General features: G+C 51.0%; 1 protein-coding gene across 5 annotated transcripts in view; it reads left to right on the top strand.

Moving 5' to 3' along the window:
• Positions 1–20,437, top strand: part of kif13a (kinesin family member 13A) — an 85,744-nt gene that overhangs the window by 48,390 nt on the left and 16,917 nt on the right. For all 5 annotated transcript variants that reach the window (XR_010795207.1, XM_066642810.1, XM_066642799.1 and 2 more), the window contains exons 15-22: positions 17,091–17,177; positions 17,318–17,493; positions 17,741–17,954; positions 18,082–18,244; positions 18,407–18,550; positions 18,745–18,894; positions 19,017–19,181; positions 19,769–19,942. Coding sequence is in view for 4 of the 5 variants with exons in the window: in XM_066642810.1 (XP_066498907.1) it covers positions 17,091–17,177; positions 17,318–17,493; positions 17,741–17,954; positions 18,082–18,244; positions 18,407–18,550; positions 18,745–18,894; positions 19,017–19,181; positions 19,769–19,942 (1,273 nt within the window). In the remaining variant the exon portion in view is untranslated. The remainder of the gene's footprint in view (positions 1–17,090; positions 17,178–17,317; positions 17,494–17,740; positions 17,955–18,081; positions 18,245–18,406; positions 18,551–18,744; positions 18,895–19,016; positions 19,182–19,768; positions 19,943–20,437) is intronic.

Raw genomic sequence — 20,437 nt, 5'->3', positions numbered from 1 at the left:
AACACTCTCCCAGAGAGAGCGACAGGTAGAACACTCTCCCAGAGAGAGCGACAGGTAGAACACTCTCCCAGAGAGAACGACAGGTAGAACACTCTCCCAGAGAGAAAGACAGGTAGAACACCTGTGTTTGTGTGTGTGTGTGAGAGAGAGAACCATGTAGAACGCACACACTCCCAGAGAGAACGACAGGTTTAACGCACACACTCCCAGAGAGAACGACAGGTTTAACACACACACTCCCAGAGAGAACGACAGGTTTAACACACACACTCCCAGAGAGAACGACAGGTTTAACGCACACACTCCCAGAGAGAACGACAGGTTTAACGCACACACTCCCAGAGAGAACGACAGGTTTAACGCACACACTCCCAGAGAGAACGACAGGTTTAACGCACACACTCCCAGAGAGAACGACAGGTTTTACGCACACACTCCCAGAGAGAACGACAGGTTTAACGCACACACTCCCAGAGAGAACGACAGGTAGAACACTCTCCCAGAGAGAACGACAGAACACACTCCCAGAGAGAACGACAGGTAGAACACTCTCCCAGAGAGAACGACAGGTAGAACACTCTCCCAGAGAGAACGACAGGTAGAACACTCTCCCAGAGAGAGCGACAGGTAGAACACTCACCCAGAGAGAACGACAGGTAGAACACTCTTCCAGAGAAAACGACAGGTAGAACACTCTTCCAGAGAGAACGACAGGTTTTACGCACACACTCCCAGAGAGAACAACAGGTTTAACGCACACACTCCCAGAGAGAACGACAGGTAGAACACTCTCCCAGAGAGAACGACAGAACACACTCCCAGAGAGAACGACAGGTAGAACACTCTCCCAGAGAGAACGACAGGTAGAACACTCTCCCAGAGAGAACGACAAGTAGAACACTCTCCCAGAGAGAGCGACAGGTAGAACACTCACCCAGAGAGAACGACAGGTAGAACACTCTTCCAGAGAAAACGACAGGTAGAACACTCTTCCAGAGAGAACGACAGGTAGAACACTCTCCCAGAGAGAACGACAGGTAGAACACTCTTCCTGAGAGAACGACAGGTAGAACACTCTCCCAGAGAGAACGACAGGTAGAACACTCTTCCTGAGAGAACGACAGGTAGAACACTCTCCCAGAGAGAACGACAGGTAGAACACTCTTCCAGAGAGAACGACAGGTAGAACACTCTCCCAGAGAGAACGACAGGTAGAACACTCTCCCAGAGAGAACGACAGGTAGAACACTCCCCGAGAGAACGACAGGTTTAACACACACACTCCCAGAGAGAACGACAGGTTTAACGCACACACTCCCAGAGAGAACGACAGGTTTAACGCACACACTCCCAGAGAGAACGACAGGTTTAACGCACACACTCCCAGAGAGAACGACAGGTTTAACGCACACACTCCCAGAGAGAACGACAGGTTTTACGCACACACTCCCAGAGAGAACGACAGGTTTAACGCACACACTCCCAGAGAGAGCGACAGGTAGAACACTCTCCCAGAGAGAACGACAGAACACACTCCCAGAGAGAACGACAGGTAGAACACTCTCCCAGAGAGAACGACAGGTAGAACACTCTTCCAGAGAGAACGACAGGTAGAACACTCTCCCAGAGAGAACGACAGGTAGAACACTCCTCGAGAGAACGACAGGTAGAACACTCTCCCAGAGAGAACGACAGGTAGAACACTCTCCCAGAGAGAACGACAGGTAGAACACTCTCCCAGAGAGAACGACAGAACACTCTCCCAGAGAGATAGACAGGTAGAACACTCACCCAGAGAGAACGACAGGTAGAACACTCTTCCAGAGAGAACGACAGGTAGAACACTCTCCCAGAGAGAGCGACAGGTAGAACACTCTCCCAGAGAGAGCGACAGGTAGAACACTCTCCCAGAGAGAGCGACAGGTAGAACACTCTCCCAGAGAGAGCGACAGGTAGAACACTCTCCCAGAGAGAACGACAGGTAGAACACTCTCCCAGAGAGAAAGACAGGTAGAACACCTGTGTTTGTGTGTGTGTGTGAGAGAGAGAACCATGTAGAACGCACACACTCCCAGAGAGAACGACAGGTTTAACGCACACACTCCCAGAGAGAACGACAGGTTTAACACACACACTCCCAGAGAGAACGACAGGTTTAACACACACACTCCCAGAGAGAACGACAGGTTTAACGCACACACTCCCAGAGAGAACGACAGGTTTAACGCACACACTCCCAGAGAGAACGACAGGTTTAACGCACACACTCCCAGAGAGAACGACAGGTTTAACGCACACACTCCCAGAGAGAACGACAGGTTTTACGCACACACTCCCAGAGAGAACGACAGGTTTAACGCACACACTCCCAGAGAGAACGACAGGTAGAACACTCTCCCAGAGAGAACGACAGAACACACTCCCAGAGAGAACGACAGGTAGAACACTCTCCCAGAGAGAACGACAGGTAGAACACTCTCCCAGAGAGAACGACAGGTAGAACACTCTCCCAGAGAGAGCGACAGGTAGAACACTCACCCAGAGAGAACGACAGGTAGAACACTCTTCCAGAGAAAACGACAGGTAGAACACTCTTCCAGAGAGAACGACAGGTAGAACACTCTCCCAGAGAGAACGACAGGTAGAACACTCTTCCTGAGAGAACGACAGGTAGAACACTCTTCCTGAGAGAACGACAGGTAGAACACTCTCCCAGAGAGAACGACAGGTAGAACACTCTTCCAGAGAGAACGACAGGTAGAACACTCTCCCAGAGAGAACGACAGGTAGAACACTCTCCCAGAGAGAACGACAGGTAGAACACTCCCCGAGAGAACGACAGGTAGAACACTCTCCCAGAGAGAACGACAGGTAGAACACTCTCCCAGAGAGAACGACAGGTAGAACACTCTCCCAGAGAGAACGACAGAACACTCTCCCAGAGAGAACGACAGGTAGAACACTCACCCAGAGAGAACGACAGGTAGAACACTCTTCCAGAGAGAACGACAGGTAGAACACTCTCCCAGAGAGAGCGACAGGTAGAACACTCTCCCAGAGAGAGCGACAGGTAGAACACTCTCCCAGAGAGAACGACAGGTAGAACACTCTCCCAGAGAGAACGACAGGTAGAACACTCTCCCAGAGAGAACGACAGGTAGAACACTCTCCCAGAGAGAACGACAGGTAGAACACCTGTGTTCGTGTGTGTGTGTGAGAAAGAGAACCATGTAGAATGCACACACTCCCAGAGAGAACGACAGGTTTAACGCACACACTCCCAGAGAGAACGACAGGTTTAACGCACACACTCCCAGAGAGGACGACAGGTAGAACACTCTCCCAGAGAGGACGACAGGTAGAACACTCTCCCAGAGAGGACGACAGGTAGAACACTCTCCCAGAGAGAACGACAGAACACTCTCCCAGAGAGAACGACAGGTAGAACACTCACCCAGAGAGAACGACAGGTAGAACACTCTTCCAGAGAGAACGACAGGTAGAACACTCTCCCAGAGAGAACGACAGGTAGAACACTCTCCCAGAGAGAACGACAGGTAGAACACTTTCCCAGAGAGAACGACAGCACACTCTCCCAGAGAGAACGACAGGTAGAACACTCACCCAGAGAGAACGACAGGTAGAACACTCTTCCAGAGAGAACGACAGGTAGAACACTCTCCCAGAGAGAACGACAGGTTTAACGCACACACTCCCAGAGAGAACGACAGGTTTAACGCACACACTCCCAGAGAGAACGACAGGTTTAACGCACACACTCCCAGAGAGAACGACAGGTTTAACGCACACACTCCCAGAGAGAACGACAGGTTTTACGCACACACTCCCAGAGAGAACGACAGGTTTAACGCACACACTCCCAGAGAGAGCGACAGGTAGAACACTCTCCCAGAGAGAACGACAGAACACACTCCCAGAGAGAACGACAGGTAGAACACTCTCCCAGAGAGAACGACAGGTAGAACACTCTTCCAGAGAGAACGACAGGTAGAACACTCTCCCAGAGAGAACGACAGGTAGAACACTCCTCGAGAGAACGACAGGTAGAACACTCTCCCAGAGAGAACGACAGGTAGAACACTCTCCCAGAGAGAACGACAGGTAGAACACTCTCCCAGAGAGAACGACAGAACACTCTCCCAGAGAGATAGACAGGTAGAACACTCACCCAGAGAGAACGACAGGTAGAACACTCTTCCAGAGAGAACGACAGGTAGAACACTCTCCCAGAGAGAGCGACAGGTAGAACACTCTCCCAGAGAGAGCGACAGGTAGAACACTCTCCCAGAGAGAGCGACAGGTAGAACACTCTCCCAGAGAGAGCGACAGGTAGAACACTCTCCCAGAGAGAACGACAGGTAGAACACTCTCCCAGAGAGAAAGACAGGTAGAACACCTGTGTTTGTGTGTGTGTGTGAGAGAGAGAACCATGTAGAACGCACACACTCCCAGAGAGAACGACAGGTTTAACGCACACACTCCCAGAGAGAACGACAGGTTTAACACACACACTCCCAGAGAGAACGACAGGTTTAACACACACACTCCCAGAGAGAACGACAGGTTTAACGCACACACTCCCAGAGAGAACGACAGGTTTAACGCACACACTCCCAGAGAGAACGACAGGTTTAACGCACACACTCCCAGAGAGAACGACAGGTTTAACGCACACACTCCCAGAGAGAACGACAGGTTTTACGCACACACTCCCAGAGAGAACGACAGGTTTAACGCACACACTCCCAGAGAGAACGACAGGTAGAACACTCTCCCAGAGAGAACGACAGAACACACTCCCAGAGAGAACGACAGGTAGAACACTCTCCCAGAGAGAACGACAGGTAGAACACTCTCCCAGAGAGAACGACAGGTAGAACACTCTCCCAGAGAGAGCGACAGGTAGAACACTCACCCAGAGAGAACGACAGGTAGAACACTCTTCCAGAGAAAACGACAGGTAGAACACTCTTCCAGAGAGAACGACAGGTAGAACACTCTCCCAGAGAGAACGACAGGTAGAACACTCTTCCTGAGAGAACGACAGGTAGAACACTCTCCCAGAGAGAACGACAGGTAGAACACTCTTCCTGAGAGAACGACAGGTAGAACACTCTCCCAGAGAGAACGACAGGTAGAACACTCTTCCAGAGAGAACGACAGGTAGAACACTCTCCCAGAGAGAACGACAGGTAGAACACTCTCCCAGAGAGAACGACAGGTAGAACACTCCCCGAGAGAACGACAGGTAGAACACTCTCCCAGAGAGAACGACAGGTAGAACACTCTCCCAGAGAGAACGACAGGTAGAACACTCTCCCAGAGAGAACGACAGAACACTCTCCCAGAGAGAACGACAGGTAGAACACTCACCCAGAGAGAACGACAGGTAGAACACTCTTCCAGAGAGAACGACAGGTAGAACACTCTCCCAGAGAGAGCGACAGGTAGAACACTCTCCCAGAGAGAGCGACAGGTAGAACACTCTCCCAGAGAGAACGACAGGTAGAACACTCTCCCAGAGAGAACGACAGGTAGAACACTCTCCCAGAGAGAACGACAGGTAGAACACTCTCCCAGAGAGAACGACAGGTAGAACACCTGTGTTCGTGTGTGTGTGTGAGAAAGAGAACCATGTAGAATGCACACACTCCCAGAGAGAACGACAGGTTTAACGCACACACTCCCAGAGAGAACGACAGGTTTAACGCACACACTCCCAGAGAGGACGACAGGTAGAACACTCTCCCAGAGAGGACGACAGGTAGAACACTCTCCCAGAGAGGACGACAGGTAGAACACTCTCCCAGAGAGAACGACAGAACACTCTCCCAGAGAGAACGACAGGTAGAACACTCACCCAGAGAGAACGACAGGTAGAACACTCTTCCAGAGAGAACGACAGGTAGAACACTCTCCCAGAGAGAACGACAGGTAGAACACTCTCCCAGAGAGAACGACAGGTAGAACACTTTCCCAGAGAGAACGACAGCACACTCTCCCAGAGAGAACGACAGGTAGAACACTCACCCAGAGAGAACGACAGGTAGAACACTCTTCCAGAGAGAACGACAGGTAGAACACTCTCCCAGAGAGAGCGACAGGTAGAAAACTCTCCCAGAGAGAGCGACAGGTAGAACACTCTCCCAGAGAGAGCGACAGGTAGAACACTCTCCCAGAGAGAACGACAGGTAGAACACTCTCCCAGAGAGAACGACAGGTAGAACACTCTCCCAGAGAGAACGACAGGTAGAACACTCTCCCAGAGAGAACGACAGGTAGAACACCTGTGTTCGTGTGTGTGTGTGAGAGAGAGAACCATGTAGAACGCACACACTCCCAGAGAGAACGACAGGTTTAACGCACACACTCCCAGAGAGAACGACAGGTTTAACGCACACACTCCCAGAGAGGACGACAGGTAGAACACTCTCCCAGAGAGGACGACAGGTAGAACACTCTCCCAGAGAGGACGACAGGTAGAACACTCTCCCAGAGAGAACGACAGAACACTCTCCCAGAGAGAACGACAGGTAGAACACTCACCCAGAGAGAACGACAGGTAGAACACTCTTCCAGAGAGAACGACAGGTAGAACACTCTCCCAGAGAGAACGACAGGTAGAACACTCTCCCAGAGAGAACGACAGGTAGAACACTTTCCCAGAGAGAACGACAGCACACTCTCCCAGAGAGAACGACAGGTAGAACACTCACCCAGAGAGAACGACAGGTAGAACACTCTTCCAGAGAGAACGACAGGTAGAACACTCTCCCAGAGAGAGCGACAGGTAGAAAACTCTCCCAGAGAGAGCGACAGGTAGAACACTCTCCCAGAGAGAACGACAGGTAGAACACTCTCCCAGAGAGAACGACAGGTAGAACACTCGCCCAGAGAGAACGACAGGTAGAACACCTGTGTTTGTGTGTGTGTGTGAGAGAGAGAACCATGTAGAACGCACACACTCCCAGAGAGAACGACAGGTAGAACACTCGCCCAGAGAGAACGACAGGTAGAACACCTGTGTTCGTGTGTGTGTGTGAGAGAGAGAACCATGTAGAACGCACACACTCCCAGAGAGAACGACAGGTTTAACGCACACACTCCCAGAGAGAACGACAGGTTTAACACACACACTCCCAGAGAGAACGACAGGTTTAACACACACACTCCCAGAGAGAACGACAGGTTTAACGCACACACTCCCAGAGAGAACGACAGGTTTAACACACACAGGTTTAACACACACACTCCCAGAGAGAACGACAGGTTTAACGCACACACACCCAGAGAGAACGACAGGTTTAACGCACACACTCCCAGAGAGAACGACAGGTTTAACGCACACACTCCCAGAGAGAACGACAGGTTTAACGCACACACTCCCAGAGAGAACGACAGGTAGAACACTCTCCCAGAGAGAGCGACAGGTAGAACACTCTCCCAGAGAGAACGACAGGTAGAACACTCTCCCAGAGAGAACGACAGGTAGAACACTCTCCCAGAGAGAACGACAGGTAGAACACTCTCCCAGAGAGAACGACAGGTAGAACACCTGTGTTCGTGTGTGTGTGTGAGAAAGAGAACCATGTAGAATGCACACACTCCCAGAGAGAACGACAGGTTTAACGCACACACTCCCAGAGAGAACGACAGGTTTAACGCACACACTCCCAGAGAGGACGACAGGTAGAACACTCTCCCAGAGAGGACGACAGGTAGAACACTCTCCCAGAGAGGACGACAGGTAGAACACTCTCCCAGAGAGAACGACAGAACACTCTCCCAGAGAGAACGACAGGTAGAACACTCACCCAGAGAGAACGACAGGTAGAACACTCTTCCAGAGAGAACGACAGGTAGAACACTCTCCCAGAGAGAACGACAGGTAGAACACTCTCCCAGAGAGAACGACAGGTAGAACACTTTCCCAGAGAGAACGACAGCACACTCTCCCAGAGAGAACGACAGGTAGAACACTCACCCAGAGAGAACGACAGGTAGAACACTCTTCCAGAGAGAACGACAGGTAGAACACTCTCCCAGAGAGAGCGACAGGTAGAAAACTCTCCCAGAGAGAGCGACAGGTAGAACACTCTCCCAGAGAGAGCGACAGGTAGAACACTCTCCCAGAGAGAACGACAGGTAGAACACTCTCCCAGAGAGAACGACAGGTAGAACACTCTCCCAGAGAGAACGACAGGTAGAACACTCTCCCAGAGAGAACGACAGGTAGAACACCTGTGTTCGTGTGTGTGTGTGAGAGAGAGAACCATGTAGAACGCACACACTCCCAGAGAGAACGACAGGTTTAACGCACACACTCCCAGAGAGAACGACAGGTTTAACGCACACACTCCCAGAGAGGACGACAGGTAGAACACTCTCCCAGAGAGGACGACAGGTAGAACACTCTCCCAGAGAGGACGACAGGTAGAACACTCTCCCAGAGAGAACGACAGAACACTCTCCCAGAGAGAACGACAGGTAGAACACTCACCCAGAGAGAACGACAGGTAGAACACTCTTCCAGAGAGAACGACAGGTAGAACACTCTCCCAGAGAGAACGACAGGTAGAACACTCTCCCAGAGAGAACGACAGGTAGAACACTTTCCCAGAGAGAACGACAGCACACTCTCCCAGAGAGAACGACAGGTAGAACACTCACCCAGAGAGAACGACAGGTAGAACACTCTTCCAGAGAGAACGACAGGTAGAACACTCTCCCAGAGAGAGCGACAGGTAGAAAACTCTCCCAGAGAGAGCGACAGGTAGAACACTCTCCCAGAGAGAACGACAGGTAGAACACTCTCCCAGAGAGAACGACAGGTAGAACACTCGCCCAGAGAGAACGACAGGTAGAACACCTGTGTTTGTGTGTGTGTGTGAGAGAGAGAACCATGTAGAACGCACACACTCCCAGAGAGAACGACAGGTAGAACACTCGCCCAGAGAGAACGACAGGTAGAACACCTGTGTTCGTGTGTGTGTGTGAGAGAGAGAACCATGTAGAACGCACACACTCCCAGAGAGAACGACAGGTTTAACGCACACACTCCCAGAGAGAACGACAGGTTTAACACACACACTCCCAGAGAGAACGACAGGTTTAACACACACACTCCCAGAGAGAACGACAGGTTTAACGCACACACTCCCAGAGAGAACGACAGGTTTAACACACACAGGTTTAACACACACACTCCCAGAGAGAACGACAGGTTTAACGCACACACACCCAGAGAGAACGACAGGTTTAACGCACACACTCCCAGAGAGAACGACAGGTTTAACGCACACACTCCCAGAGAGAACGACAGGTTTAACGCACACACTCCCAGAGAGAACGACAGGTTTAACGCACACACTCCCAGAGAGAACGACAGGTTTAACGCACACACTCCCAGAGAGAACGACAGGTTTAACGCACACACTCCCAGAGAGAACGACAGGTTTAACGCACACACTCCCAGAGAGAACGACAGGTTTAACACACACACTCCCAGAGAGAACGACAGGTTTAACGCACACACTCCCAGAGAGAACGACAGGTTTAACGCACACACTCCCAGAGAGAACGACAGGTTTAACGCACACACTCCCAGAGAGGACGACAGGTAGAACACTCTCCCAGAGAGAACGACAGAACACTCTCCCAGAGAGAACGACAGGTAGAACGCTCTCCCAGAGAGGACGACAGGTAGAACACTCTCCCAGAGAGAACGACAGAACACTCTCCCAGAGAGAACGACAGGTAGAACACTCACCCAGAGAGAACGACAGGTAGAACACTCTCCCAGAGAGAACGACAGGTAGAACACTCTCCCAGAGAGAACGACAGGTAGAACACTCTCCCAGAGAGAACAACAGAACACTCTCCCAGAGAGAACGACAGGTAGAACACTCACCCAGAGAGAACAACAGGTAGAACACTCTTCCAGAGAGAACGACAGGTAGAACACTCTCCCAGAGAGAGCGACAGGTAGAAAACTCTCCCAGAGAGAGCGACAGGTAGAACACTCTCCCAGAGAGAGCGACAGGTAGAACACTCTCCCAGAGAGAACGACAGGTAGAACACTCTCCCAGAGAGAACGATAGGTAGAACACCTGTGTTCGTGTGTGTGTGTGAGAGAGAGAACCATGTAGAACGCACACACTCCCAGAGAGAACGACAGGTTTAACGCACACACTCCCAGAGAGAACGACAGGTTTAACACACACACTCCCAGAGAGAACGACAGGTTTAACGCACACACTCCCAGAGAGAACGACAGGTTTAACGCACACACTCCCAGAGAGAACGACAGGTTTAACGCACACACTCCCAGAGAGAACGACAGGTTTAACCCACACACTCCCAGAGAGAACGACAGGTTTAACACACACACTCCCAGAGAGGACGACAGGTAGAACACTCTCCCAGAGAGAACGATAGAACACACTCCCAGAGAGAACGACAGGTAGAACACTCTCCCAGAGAGAACGACAGGTAGAACACTCTCCCAGAGAGAACGACAGGTAGAACACTCTCCCAGAGAGAGCGACAGGTAGAACACTCACCCAGAGAGAACGACAGGTAGAACACTCTTCCAGAGAGAACGACAGGTAGAACACTCTCCCAGAGAGAACGACAGGTAGAACACTCTTCCTGAGAGAACGACAGGTAGAACACTCTCCCAGAGAGAACGACAGGTAGAACACTCTTCCTGAGAGAACGACAGGTAGAACACTCTCCCAGAGAGAGCGACAGGTAGAACACTCACCCAGAGAGAACGACAGGTAGAACACTCTCCCAGAGAGAGCGACAGGTAGAACACTCACCCAGAGAGAACGACAGGTAGAACACTCTTCCAGAGAGAACGACAGGTAGAACACTCTCCCAGAGAGAACGACAGGTAGAACACTCTCCCAGAGAGAACGATAGGTAGAACACCTGTGTTCGTGTGTGTGTGTGAGAGAGAGAACCATGTAGAACGCACACACTCCCAGAGAGAACGACAGGTTTAACGCACATACTCCCAGAGAGAACGACAGGTTTAACACACACACTCCCAGAGAGAACGACAGGTTTAACACACACACTCCCAGAGAGAACGACAGGTTTAACGCACACACTCCCAGAGAGAACGACAGGTTTAACGCACACACTCCCAGAGAGAACGACAGGTTTAACGCACACACTCCCAGAGAGAACGACAGGTTTAACACACACACTCCCAGAGAGAACGACAGGTTTAACACACACACTCCCAGAGAGGACGACAGGTAGAACACTCTCCCAGAGAGAACGACAGGTAGAACACTCTCCCAGAGAGAACGACAGGTAGAACACTCTCCCAGAGAGAACGACAGGTAGAACACTCTCCCAGAGAGAGCGACAGGTAGAACACTCACCCAGAGAGAACGACAGGTAGAACACTCACCCAGAGAGAATGACAGGTAGAACACTCTTCCAGAGAGAACGACAGGTAGAACACTCTCCCAGAGAGAACGACAGGTAGAACACTCTTCCTGAGAGAACGACAGAACACTCTCCCAGACAGATATAGACAGGTAGAACACTCACCCAGAGAGAACGACAGGTAGAACACTCTCCCAGAGAGAGCGACAGGTAGAACACTCTCCCAGAGAGAGCGACAGGTAGAACACTCTCCCAGAGAGAGCGACAGGTAGAACACTCTCCCAGAGAGAGCGACAGGTAGAACACTCTCCCAGAGAGAACGACAGGTAGAACACTCTCCCAGAGAGAAAGACAGGTAGAACACCTGTGTTTGTGTGTGTGTGTGAGAGAGAGAACCATGTAGAACGCACACACTCCCAGAGAGAACGACAGGTTTAACGCACACACTCCCAGAGAGAACGACAGGTTTAACACACACACTCCCAGAGAGAACGACAGGTTTAACACACACACTCCCAGAGAGAACGACAGGTTTAACGCACACACTCCCAGAGAGAACGACAGGTTTAACGCACACACTCCCAGAGAGAACGACAGGTTTAACGCACACACTCCCAGAGAGAACGACAGGTTTAACGCACACACTCCCAGAGAGAACGACAGGTTTTACGCACACACTCCCAGAGAGAACGACAGGTTTAACGCACACACTCCCAGAGAGAACGACAGGTAGAACACTCTCCCAGAGAGAACGACAGAACACACTCCCAGAGAGAACGACAGGTAGAACACTCTCCCAGAGAGAACGACAGGTAGAACACTCTCCCAGAGAGAACGACAGGTAGAACACTCTCCCAGAGAGAGCGACAGGTAGAACACTCACCCAGAGAGAACGACAGGTAGAACACTCTTCCAGAGAAAACGACAGGTAGAACACTCTCCCAGAGAGAACGACAGGTAGAACACTCTTCCTGAGAGAACGACAGGTAGAACACTCTCCCAGAGAGAGCGACAGGTAGAACACTCACCCAGAGAGAACGACAGGTAGAACACTCTCCCAGAGAGAGCGACAGGTAGAACACTCACCCAGAGAGAACGACAGGTAGAACACTCACCCAGAGAGAACAACAGGTAGAACACTCTTCCAGAGAGAACGACAGGTAGAACACTCTCCCAGAGAGAGCGACAGGTAGAAAACTCTCCCAGAGAGAGCGACAGGTAGAACACTCTCCCAGAGAGAGCGACAGGTAGAACACTCTCCCAGAGAGAACGACAGGTAGAACACTCTCCCAGAGAGAACGATAGGTAGAACACCTGTGTTCGTGTGTGTGTGTGAGAGAGAGAACCATGTAGAACGCACACACTCCCAGAGAGAACGACAGGTTTAACGCACACACTCCCAGAGAGAACGACAGGTTTAACACACACACTCCCAGAGAGAACGACAGGTTTAACGCACACACTCCCAGAGAGAACGACAGGTTTAACGCACACACTCCCAGAGAGAACGACAGGTTTAACGCACACACTCCCAGAGAGAACGACAGGTTTAACCCACACACTCCCAGAGAGAACGACAGGTTTAACACACACACTCCCAGAGAGGACGACAGGTAGAACACTCTCCCAGAGAGAACGATAGAACACACTCCCAGAGAGAACGACAGGTAGAACACTCTCCCAGAGAGAACGACAGGTAGAACACTCTCCCAGAGAGAACGACAGGTAGAACACTCTCCCAGAGAGAGCGACAGGTAGAACACTCACCCAGAGAGAACGACAGGTAGAACACTCTTCCAGAGAGAACGACAGGTAGAACACTCTCCCAGAGAGAACGACAGGTAGAACACTCTTCCTGAGAGAACGACAGGTAGAACACTCTCCCAGAGAGAACGACAGGTAGAACACTCTTCCTGAGAGAACGACAGGTAGAACACTCTCCCAGAGAGAGCGACAGGTAGAACACTCACCCAGAGAGAACGACAGGTAGAACACTCTCCCAGAGAGAGCGACAGGTAGAACACTCACCCAGAGAGAACGACAGGTAGAACACTCTTCCAGAGAGAACGACAGGTAGAACACTCTCCCAGAGAGAACGACAGGTAGAACACTCTCCCAGAGAGAACGATAGGTAGAACACCTGTGTTCGTGTGTGTGTGTGAGAGAGAGAACCATGTAGAACGCACACACTCCCAGAGAGAACGACAGGTTTAACGCACATACTCCCAGAGAGAACGACAGGTTTAACACACACACTCCCAGAGAGAACGACAGGTTTAACACACACACTCCCAGAGAGAACGACAGGTTTAACGCACACACTCCCAGAGAGAACGACAGGTTTAACGCACACACTCCCAGAGAGAACGACAGGTTTAACGCACACACTCCCAGAGAGAACGACAGGTTTAACACACACACTCCCAGAGAGAACGACAGGTTTAACACACACACTCCCAGAGAGGACGACAGGTAGAACACTCTCCCAGAGAGAACGACAGGTAGAACACTCTCCCAGAGAGAACGACAGGTAGAACACTCTCCCAGAGAGAACGACAGGTAGAACACTCTCCCAGAGAGAGCGACAGGTAGAACACTCACCCAGAGAGAACGACAGGTAGAACACTCACCCAGAGAGAATGACAGGTAGAACACTCTTCCAGAGAGAACGACAGGTAGAACACTCTCCCAGAGAGAACGACAGGTAGAACACTCTTCCTGAGAGAACGACAGAACACTCTCCCAGACAGATATAGACAGGTAGAACACTCACCCAGAGAGAACGACAGGTAGAACACTCTCCCAGAGAGAGCGACAGGTAGAACACTCTCCCAGAGAGAGCGACAGGTAGAACACTCTCCCAGAGAGAGCGACAGGTAGAACACTCTCCCAGAGAGAGCGACAGGTAGAACACTCTCCCAGAGAGAACGACAGGTAGAACACTCTCCCAGAGAGAAAGACAGGTAGAACACCTGTGTTTGTGTGTGTGTGTGAGAGAGAGAACCATGTAGAACGCACACACTCCCAGAGAGAACGACAGGTTTAACGCACACACTCCCAGAGAGAACGACAGGTTTAACACACACACTCCCAGAGAGAACGACAGGTTTAACACACACACTCCCAGAGAGAACGACAGGTTTAACGCACACACTCCCAGAGAGAACGACAGGTTTAACGCACACACTCCCAGAGAGAACGACAGGTTTAACGCACACACTCCCAGAGAGAACGACAGGTTTAACGCACACACTCCCAGAGAGAACGACAGGTTTTACGCACACACTCCCAGAGAGAACGACAGGTTTAACGCACACACTCCCAGAGAGAACGACAGGTAGAACACTCTCCCAGAGAGAACGACAGAACACACTCCCAGAGAGAACGACAGGTAGAACACTCTCCCAGAGAGAACGACAGGTAGAACACTCTCCCAGAGAGAACGACAGGTAGAACACTCTCCCAGAGAGAGCGACAGGTAGAACACTCACCCAGAGAGAACGACAGGTAGAACACTCTTCCAGAGAAAACGACAGGTAGAACACTCTCCCAGAGAGAACGACAGGTAGAACACTCTTCCTGAGAGAACGACAGGTAGAACACTCTCCCAGAGAGAGCGACAGGTAGAACACTCACCCAGAGAGAACGACAGGTAGAACACTCTCCCAGAGAGAGCGACAGGTAGAACACTCACCCAGAGAGAACGACAGGTAGAACACTCTTCCAGAGAGAACGACAGGTAGAACACTCTCCCAGAGAGAACGACAGGTAGAACACTCTCCCAGAGAGAACGACAGGTAGAACACTCTCCCAGAGAGAGCGACAGGTAGAACACTCACCCAGAGAGAACGACAGGTAGAACACTCTTCCAGAGAAAACGACAGGTAGAACACTCTTCCAGAGAGAACGACAGGTAGAACAGTCTCCCAGAGAGAACGACAGGTAGAACACTCTTCCTGAGAGAACGACAGGTAGAACACTCTCCCAGAGAGAACGACAGGTAGAACACTCTTCCTGAGAGAACGACAGGTAGAACACTCTCCCAGAGAGAACGACAGGTAGAACACTCTTCCAGAGAGAACGACAGGTAGAACACTCTCCCAGAGAGAACGACAGGTAGAACACTCCTCGAGAGAACGACAGGTAGAACACTCTCCCAGAGAGAACGACAGGTAGAACACTCTCCCAGAGAGACCGACAGGTAGAACACTCTCCCAGAGAGAACGACAGAACACTCTCCCAGAGAGATAGACAGGTAGAACACTCACCCAGAGAGAACAACAGGTAGAACACTCTCCCAGAGAGAGCGACAGGTAGAACACTCTCCCAGAGAGAGCGACAGGTAGAACACTCTCCCAGAGAGAACGACAGGTAGAACACTCTCCCAGAGAGAACGACAGGTAGAACACCTGTGTTCGTGTGTGTGTGTGTGAGAGAGAGAACCATGTAGAACGCACACACTCCCAGAGAGAACGACAGGTTTAACGCACACACTCCCAGAGAGAACGACAGGTTTAACGCACACACTCCCAGAGAGAACGACAGGTTTAACGCACACACTCCCAGAGAGAACGACAGGTTTAACGCACACACTCCCAGAGAGAACGACAGGTAGAACACTCTCCCAGAGAGAACGACAGAACACACTCCCAGAGTGAACGACAGGTAGAACACTCTCCCAGAGAGAACGACAGGTAGAACACTCTCCCAGAGAGAACGACAGGTAGAACACTCTCCCAGAGAGAGCGACAGGTAGAACACTCACCCAGAGAGAACGACAGGTAGAACACTCTTCCAGAGAAAACGACAGGTAGAACACTCTTCCAGAGAGAACGACAGGTAGAACACTCTCCCAGAGAGAACGACAGGTAGAACACTCTTCCTGAGAGAACGACAGGTAGAACACTCTCCCAGAGAGAACGACAGGTAGAACACTCTTCCTGAGAGAACGACAGGTAGAACACTCACCCAGAGAGAACGACAGGTAGAACACTCTTCCAGAGAAAACGACAGGTAGAACACTCTTCCAGAGAAAACGACAGGTAGAACACTCTTCCTGAGAGAACGACAGGTAGAACACTCTCCCAGAGAGAACGACAGGTAGAACACTCTTCCTGAGAGAACGACAGGTAGAACACTCTCCCAGAGAGAACGACAGGTAGAACACTCTCCCAGAGAGAACGACAGGTAGAACACTCACCCAGAGAGAACGACAGGTAGAACACTCTTCCAGAGAAAACGACAGGTAGAACACTCTCCCAGAGAGAACGACAGGTAGAACACTCTTCCTGAGAGAACGACAGGTAGAACACTCTCCCAGAGAGAACGACAGGTAGAACACTCTTCCAGAGAGAACGACAGGTAGAACACTCTTCCTGAGAGAACGACAGGTAGAACACTCTCCCAGAGAGAACGACAGGTAGAACACTCTTCCTGAGAGAACGACAGGTAGAACACTCACCCAGAGAAAACGACAGGTAGAACACTCTTCCTGAGAGAACGACAGGTAGAACACTCCCCGAGAAAACGACAGGTAGAACACCTGTGTTTGTGTGTGTGTGTGTGAGAGAGAGAGAGAGAACCAAGTAGAACACACACCTTGTGTAGAGCAGCATAGAATCAGAGAACATTACTGAGCTACTGTTACTGATCCTTTATTCCTGCAGAACCTGTGTGAATGGAACCACGGTTCTCTCCATGGTTCATCTGTGGCACGGAGACCGGATCTTATGGGGCAACAATCATTTCTTCAGGTTTGATTTATATAAAAATAAATCTGTGTTTACAGAAGGGATTATCTTAAATTCTTCTTTAACCCTTCATTAACTCTCTTTCTCTCACTCTCTCTCACTCACTCTCTCTCTCTCTCTGTCTCTCTCTCTCTCTGCTCCAGAGTGAATTTGCCGAAGAGAAAGCGGCGGGACCGTTTGAAGGACGCTGATCGTGAATCCCCGAGGGAGAGCTTTGTGGACGTGGACGTGGAGACGGCGAGCGAAGCTTCGTCGGAGCAGGACTACAGCTATGAGTTTGCTCAGACGGAGGTCATGATGAAAACGTTAGGAAGCAACGGTAAACATTTCCTACACCTTCCTACGATCGCCGTTTAAATCCAGAGCTAAACTACAAAACACAACTGCAATGTTCCTTACTTTTACATTTTACTGTATTTCTCTTCTCAGAAATGTACCATCAAATTAAATAATACCAAATTATACGCTGCCCCCTGGTGGTGCATATGACTAGTTTGCAGATTGCATATTCTTGGCTGCGCAGTATTTCAGTAGTTGTCCTGACCCGTTCCCCCTGTCCCATTTAGACCCGATGCAGAATGTGGTGCAGGTTCTGGAGAAGCAGTATCTGGAGGAGAAGCGAACGGCTCTGGAGGAGCAGAAGCTGAGATACGAGCGAGAACTCAACCTTCTCCGGCAGCAGCTTTCCCCTGAAAGAGTCTCTCAGCATCAGCGCAGCAATAGCCTGGCCTACCCCACACACTCCACACACACCAAACTACGCCTCTGGACCGAGGAGAGGTAACCAGGGTCGAGGGGGGGTTCTGTTTGCTCCGGTTTGTTTTGATAGAGAGGGAAGGGAAGGGGTTGGGCTGTAAAGCAGGGGACAAATCCAGAAAGAAGGTCTGAGCTTGTGTGTGTTTCTCAGGGACGAGTTATTCCGTCAGAGTCTGTCTCGACTGAGGGAGCAGGTGGTTCGTGCTAACACTCTGGTCCGAGAAGCCAACTTCCTCTCGGAGGAGATGGGCAAACACACAGATTATCAGGTCACTTTACAGATCCCCGCAGCAAACCTCAGCGCCAACCGCAAGGTGAGGAATTTACCTGGACGCGGCCATCACATGCATCACATCCACAGACACTCCGGCCTTCCTGTACATTCTGCGATGCTCTGAAACGACCACATGAATCTAGCATAATGTTAACCTTCACGAAACTGACTTTAAAGAGTCTCCTCTGGGTTTTTTGTTCAGCGTGGAGCAATCGTGAGCGAGCCAGCCATCCAGGTGCGTCGGAAGGGGAAAGGCACGCAGGTGTGGACCATCGAGAAGCTGGAGAACAAGCTGGTGGACATGAGGGACCACTACAGAGAATGGAAGGAAGGAGATCAGGACGGGGTGAGAGACCTGCTGTAAACACCATCTTACAGACCCACAGAGAGGCCCACAGAACTGTTTGTTTATTTACAGTCTTCAACAGTAAATAAAAGTGAAATTCATGGCTGATAAATAATCACCAAGTGTGATTTCAGCTTTTTACCTGGTGACTGTTTAATGTTCATTTTGTTTTGGCTGATGTCTTCTTCCCGAAGTTTACCAAGCTGCAGAATAAAAAGGCAGATCCGTTTTATGAAGCTCAGGAGAACCACAACCTCATCGGCGTTGCCAATGTCTTCCTGGAGTGCCTCTTTCATGACGTCAAGCTCCAGTACGCCGTTCCGATCATCAGCCAGCAGGGGGAGGTACTGAGGGAATGATTTCTGCTAACCTGGGGTTTATAAATTCAGATGCCTATATTTTAGTGTGTGTGTGTGTGTGTGTGTGTGTGTGTGTGTGTGTGTGTGTGTGTGTGTGTATGTTTTAGGTAGCTGGACGGCTGCATGTGGAGCTGATGCGTGTGAGTGGGGTGGTCCCTGAGCGACTGGTGGGTGGAGACGACTCGTCTGAGAATTCGAGTGAGAGCAGCAGCTACGAAGTCATGGACACTAACGGAGAAATCGTCCACATGGCCAAGAAACTCACCTGCAGGGTAAATTTAAATTTCCATTTAACAATGATTTTGATTATTTTCAACACAAACAGCTACAGCGGAGTGTGACCTGATCACCCCCCCCCCCCCCCAGCCTCCAAAGCAGATGATCAGAAAATGAGCCTTGTGGCATTAAAAAACCTCACACACACTCCCTCGTCTCCACAGTGGAACACAGTTCTGTTTCAGTCCTGCTTTAGTCCAAACCCCACGAGCCCCACAGCAGTGTTCTCCCCCTGTGTAAACAGCCCTGTTCAGAACGCCCGCTTTCAGCACCTGTTCCTTTAAATGATAATGAGCCGCTCGCTGTTCACCCCGACCCCGAGCGCACAGCAGTGAGGAGCGAGGAGCAGAAGCTCTGGTTTTTAGCTGTTTTCACTCGGTTCTCTTTCTTCTCTGTTCTCGTTTTCTCTGGTTTTACTCAGTGCTATTATTTCTCTGCACTTGTTGTGTCTGTTTAGTTGCATTTAACCTCGTCTTCGCGCTCTCACATAAACGCGGGGCGGGGCAATAATAATGTCTCTGCACTTGATGTCAGAAGCGGAGCAAAATTAAATAGCTTTGTTGTGTGTGTGTGTGTGTTGCAGGTGCGGATCCGTGAGGCGACTGGACTGCCGCTAAATCTGTCCAACTTTGTGTTCTGTCAGTACACTTTCTGGGAGCAGGGAGAGCCGGCAGTGGCCCCACCCATGGTCAGCCCCGACAAGCCCTCACCTCGCAGCTCAGACTCTCAGTTCACCGTGCTGTTCGACCACTGCAAGGTCAGAGAAACCTCCCCCATCCCACCCTCACTCACACACACACCTACCAACGTGTGTTTTTGGAGCATGGGAGAAAACCGGTGCATCCGGAGGAAACCCACACAGACACAGGGAGAACACACCACACTCCTCACAGACAGTCACCCGGAGGAAACCCACGCCAACACAGAGAGAACACACCACACTCCTCACAGACAGTCACCCGGAGGAAACCCACGCAGACACAGAGAGAACACACCACACTCCTCACAGACAGTCACCCGGAGGAAACCCACGCAGACACAGAGAGAACACACCACACATCTCACAGACAGTCACCCGGAGGAAACCCACGCCAACACAGGGAGAACACACCATACTCCTCACAGACAGTCACCCGGAGGAAACCCACGCCAACACAGGGAGAACACACCATACTCCTCACAGACAGTCACCCAGAGGAAACCCACACAGACACAGGGAGAACACACCACACTCCTCACAGACAGTCACCCG

This window comes from Hoplias malabaricus, chromosome 1, assembly GCF_029633855.1.
Source record: "Hoplias malabaricus isolate fHopMal1 chromosome 1, fHopMal1.hap1, whole genome shotgun sequence".
NCBI lineage: Eukaryota > Metazoa > Chordata > Actinopteri > Characiformes > Erythrinidae > Hoplias > Hoplias malabaricus.
Note: the sequence above shows the minus strand (reverse complement) of the source record. Positions and strands in the feature narration are given on the sequence as shown.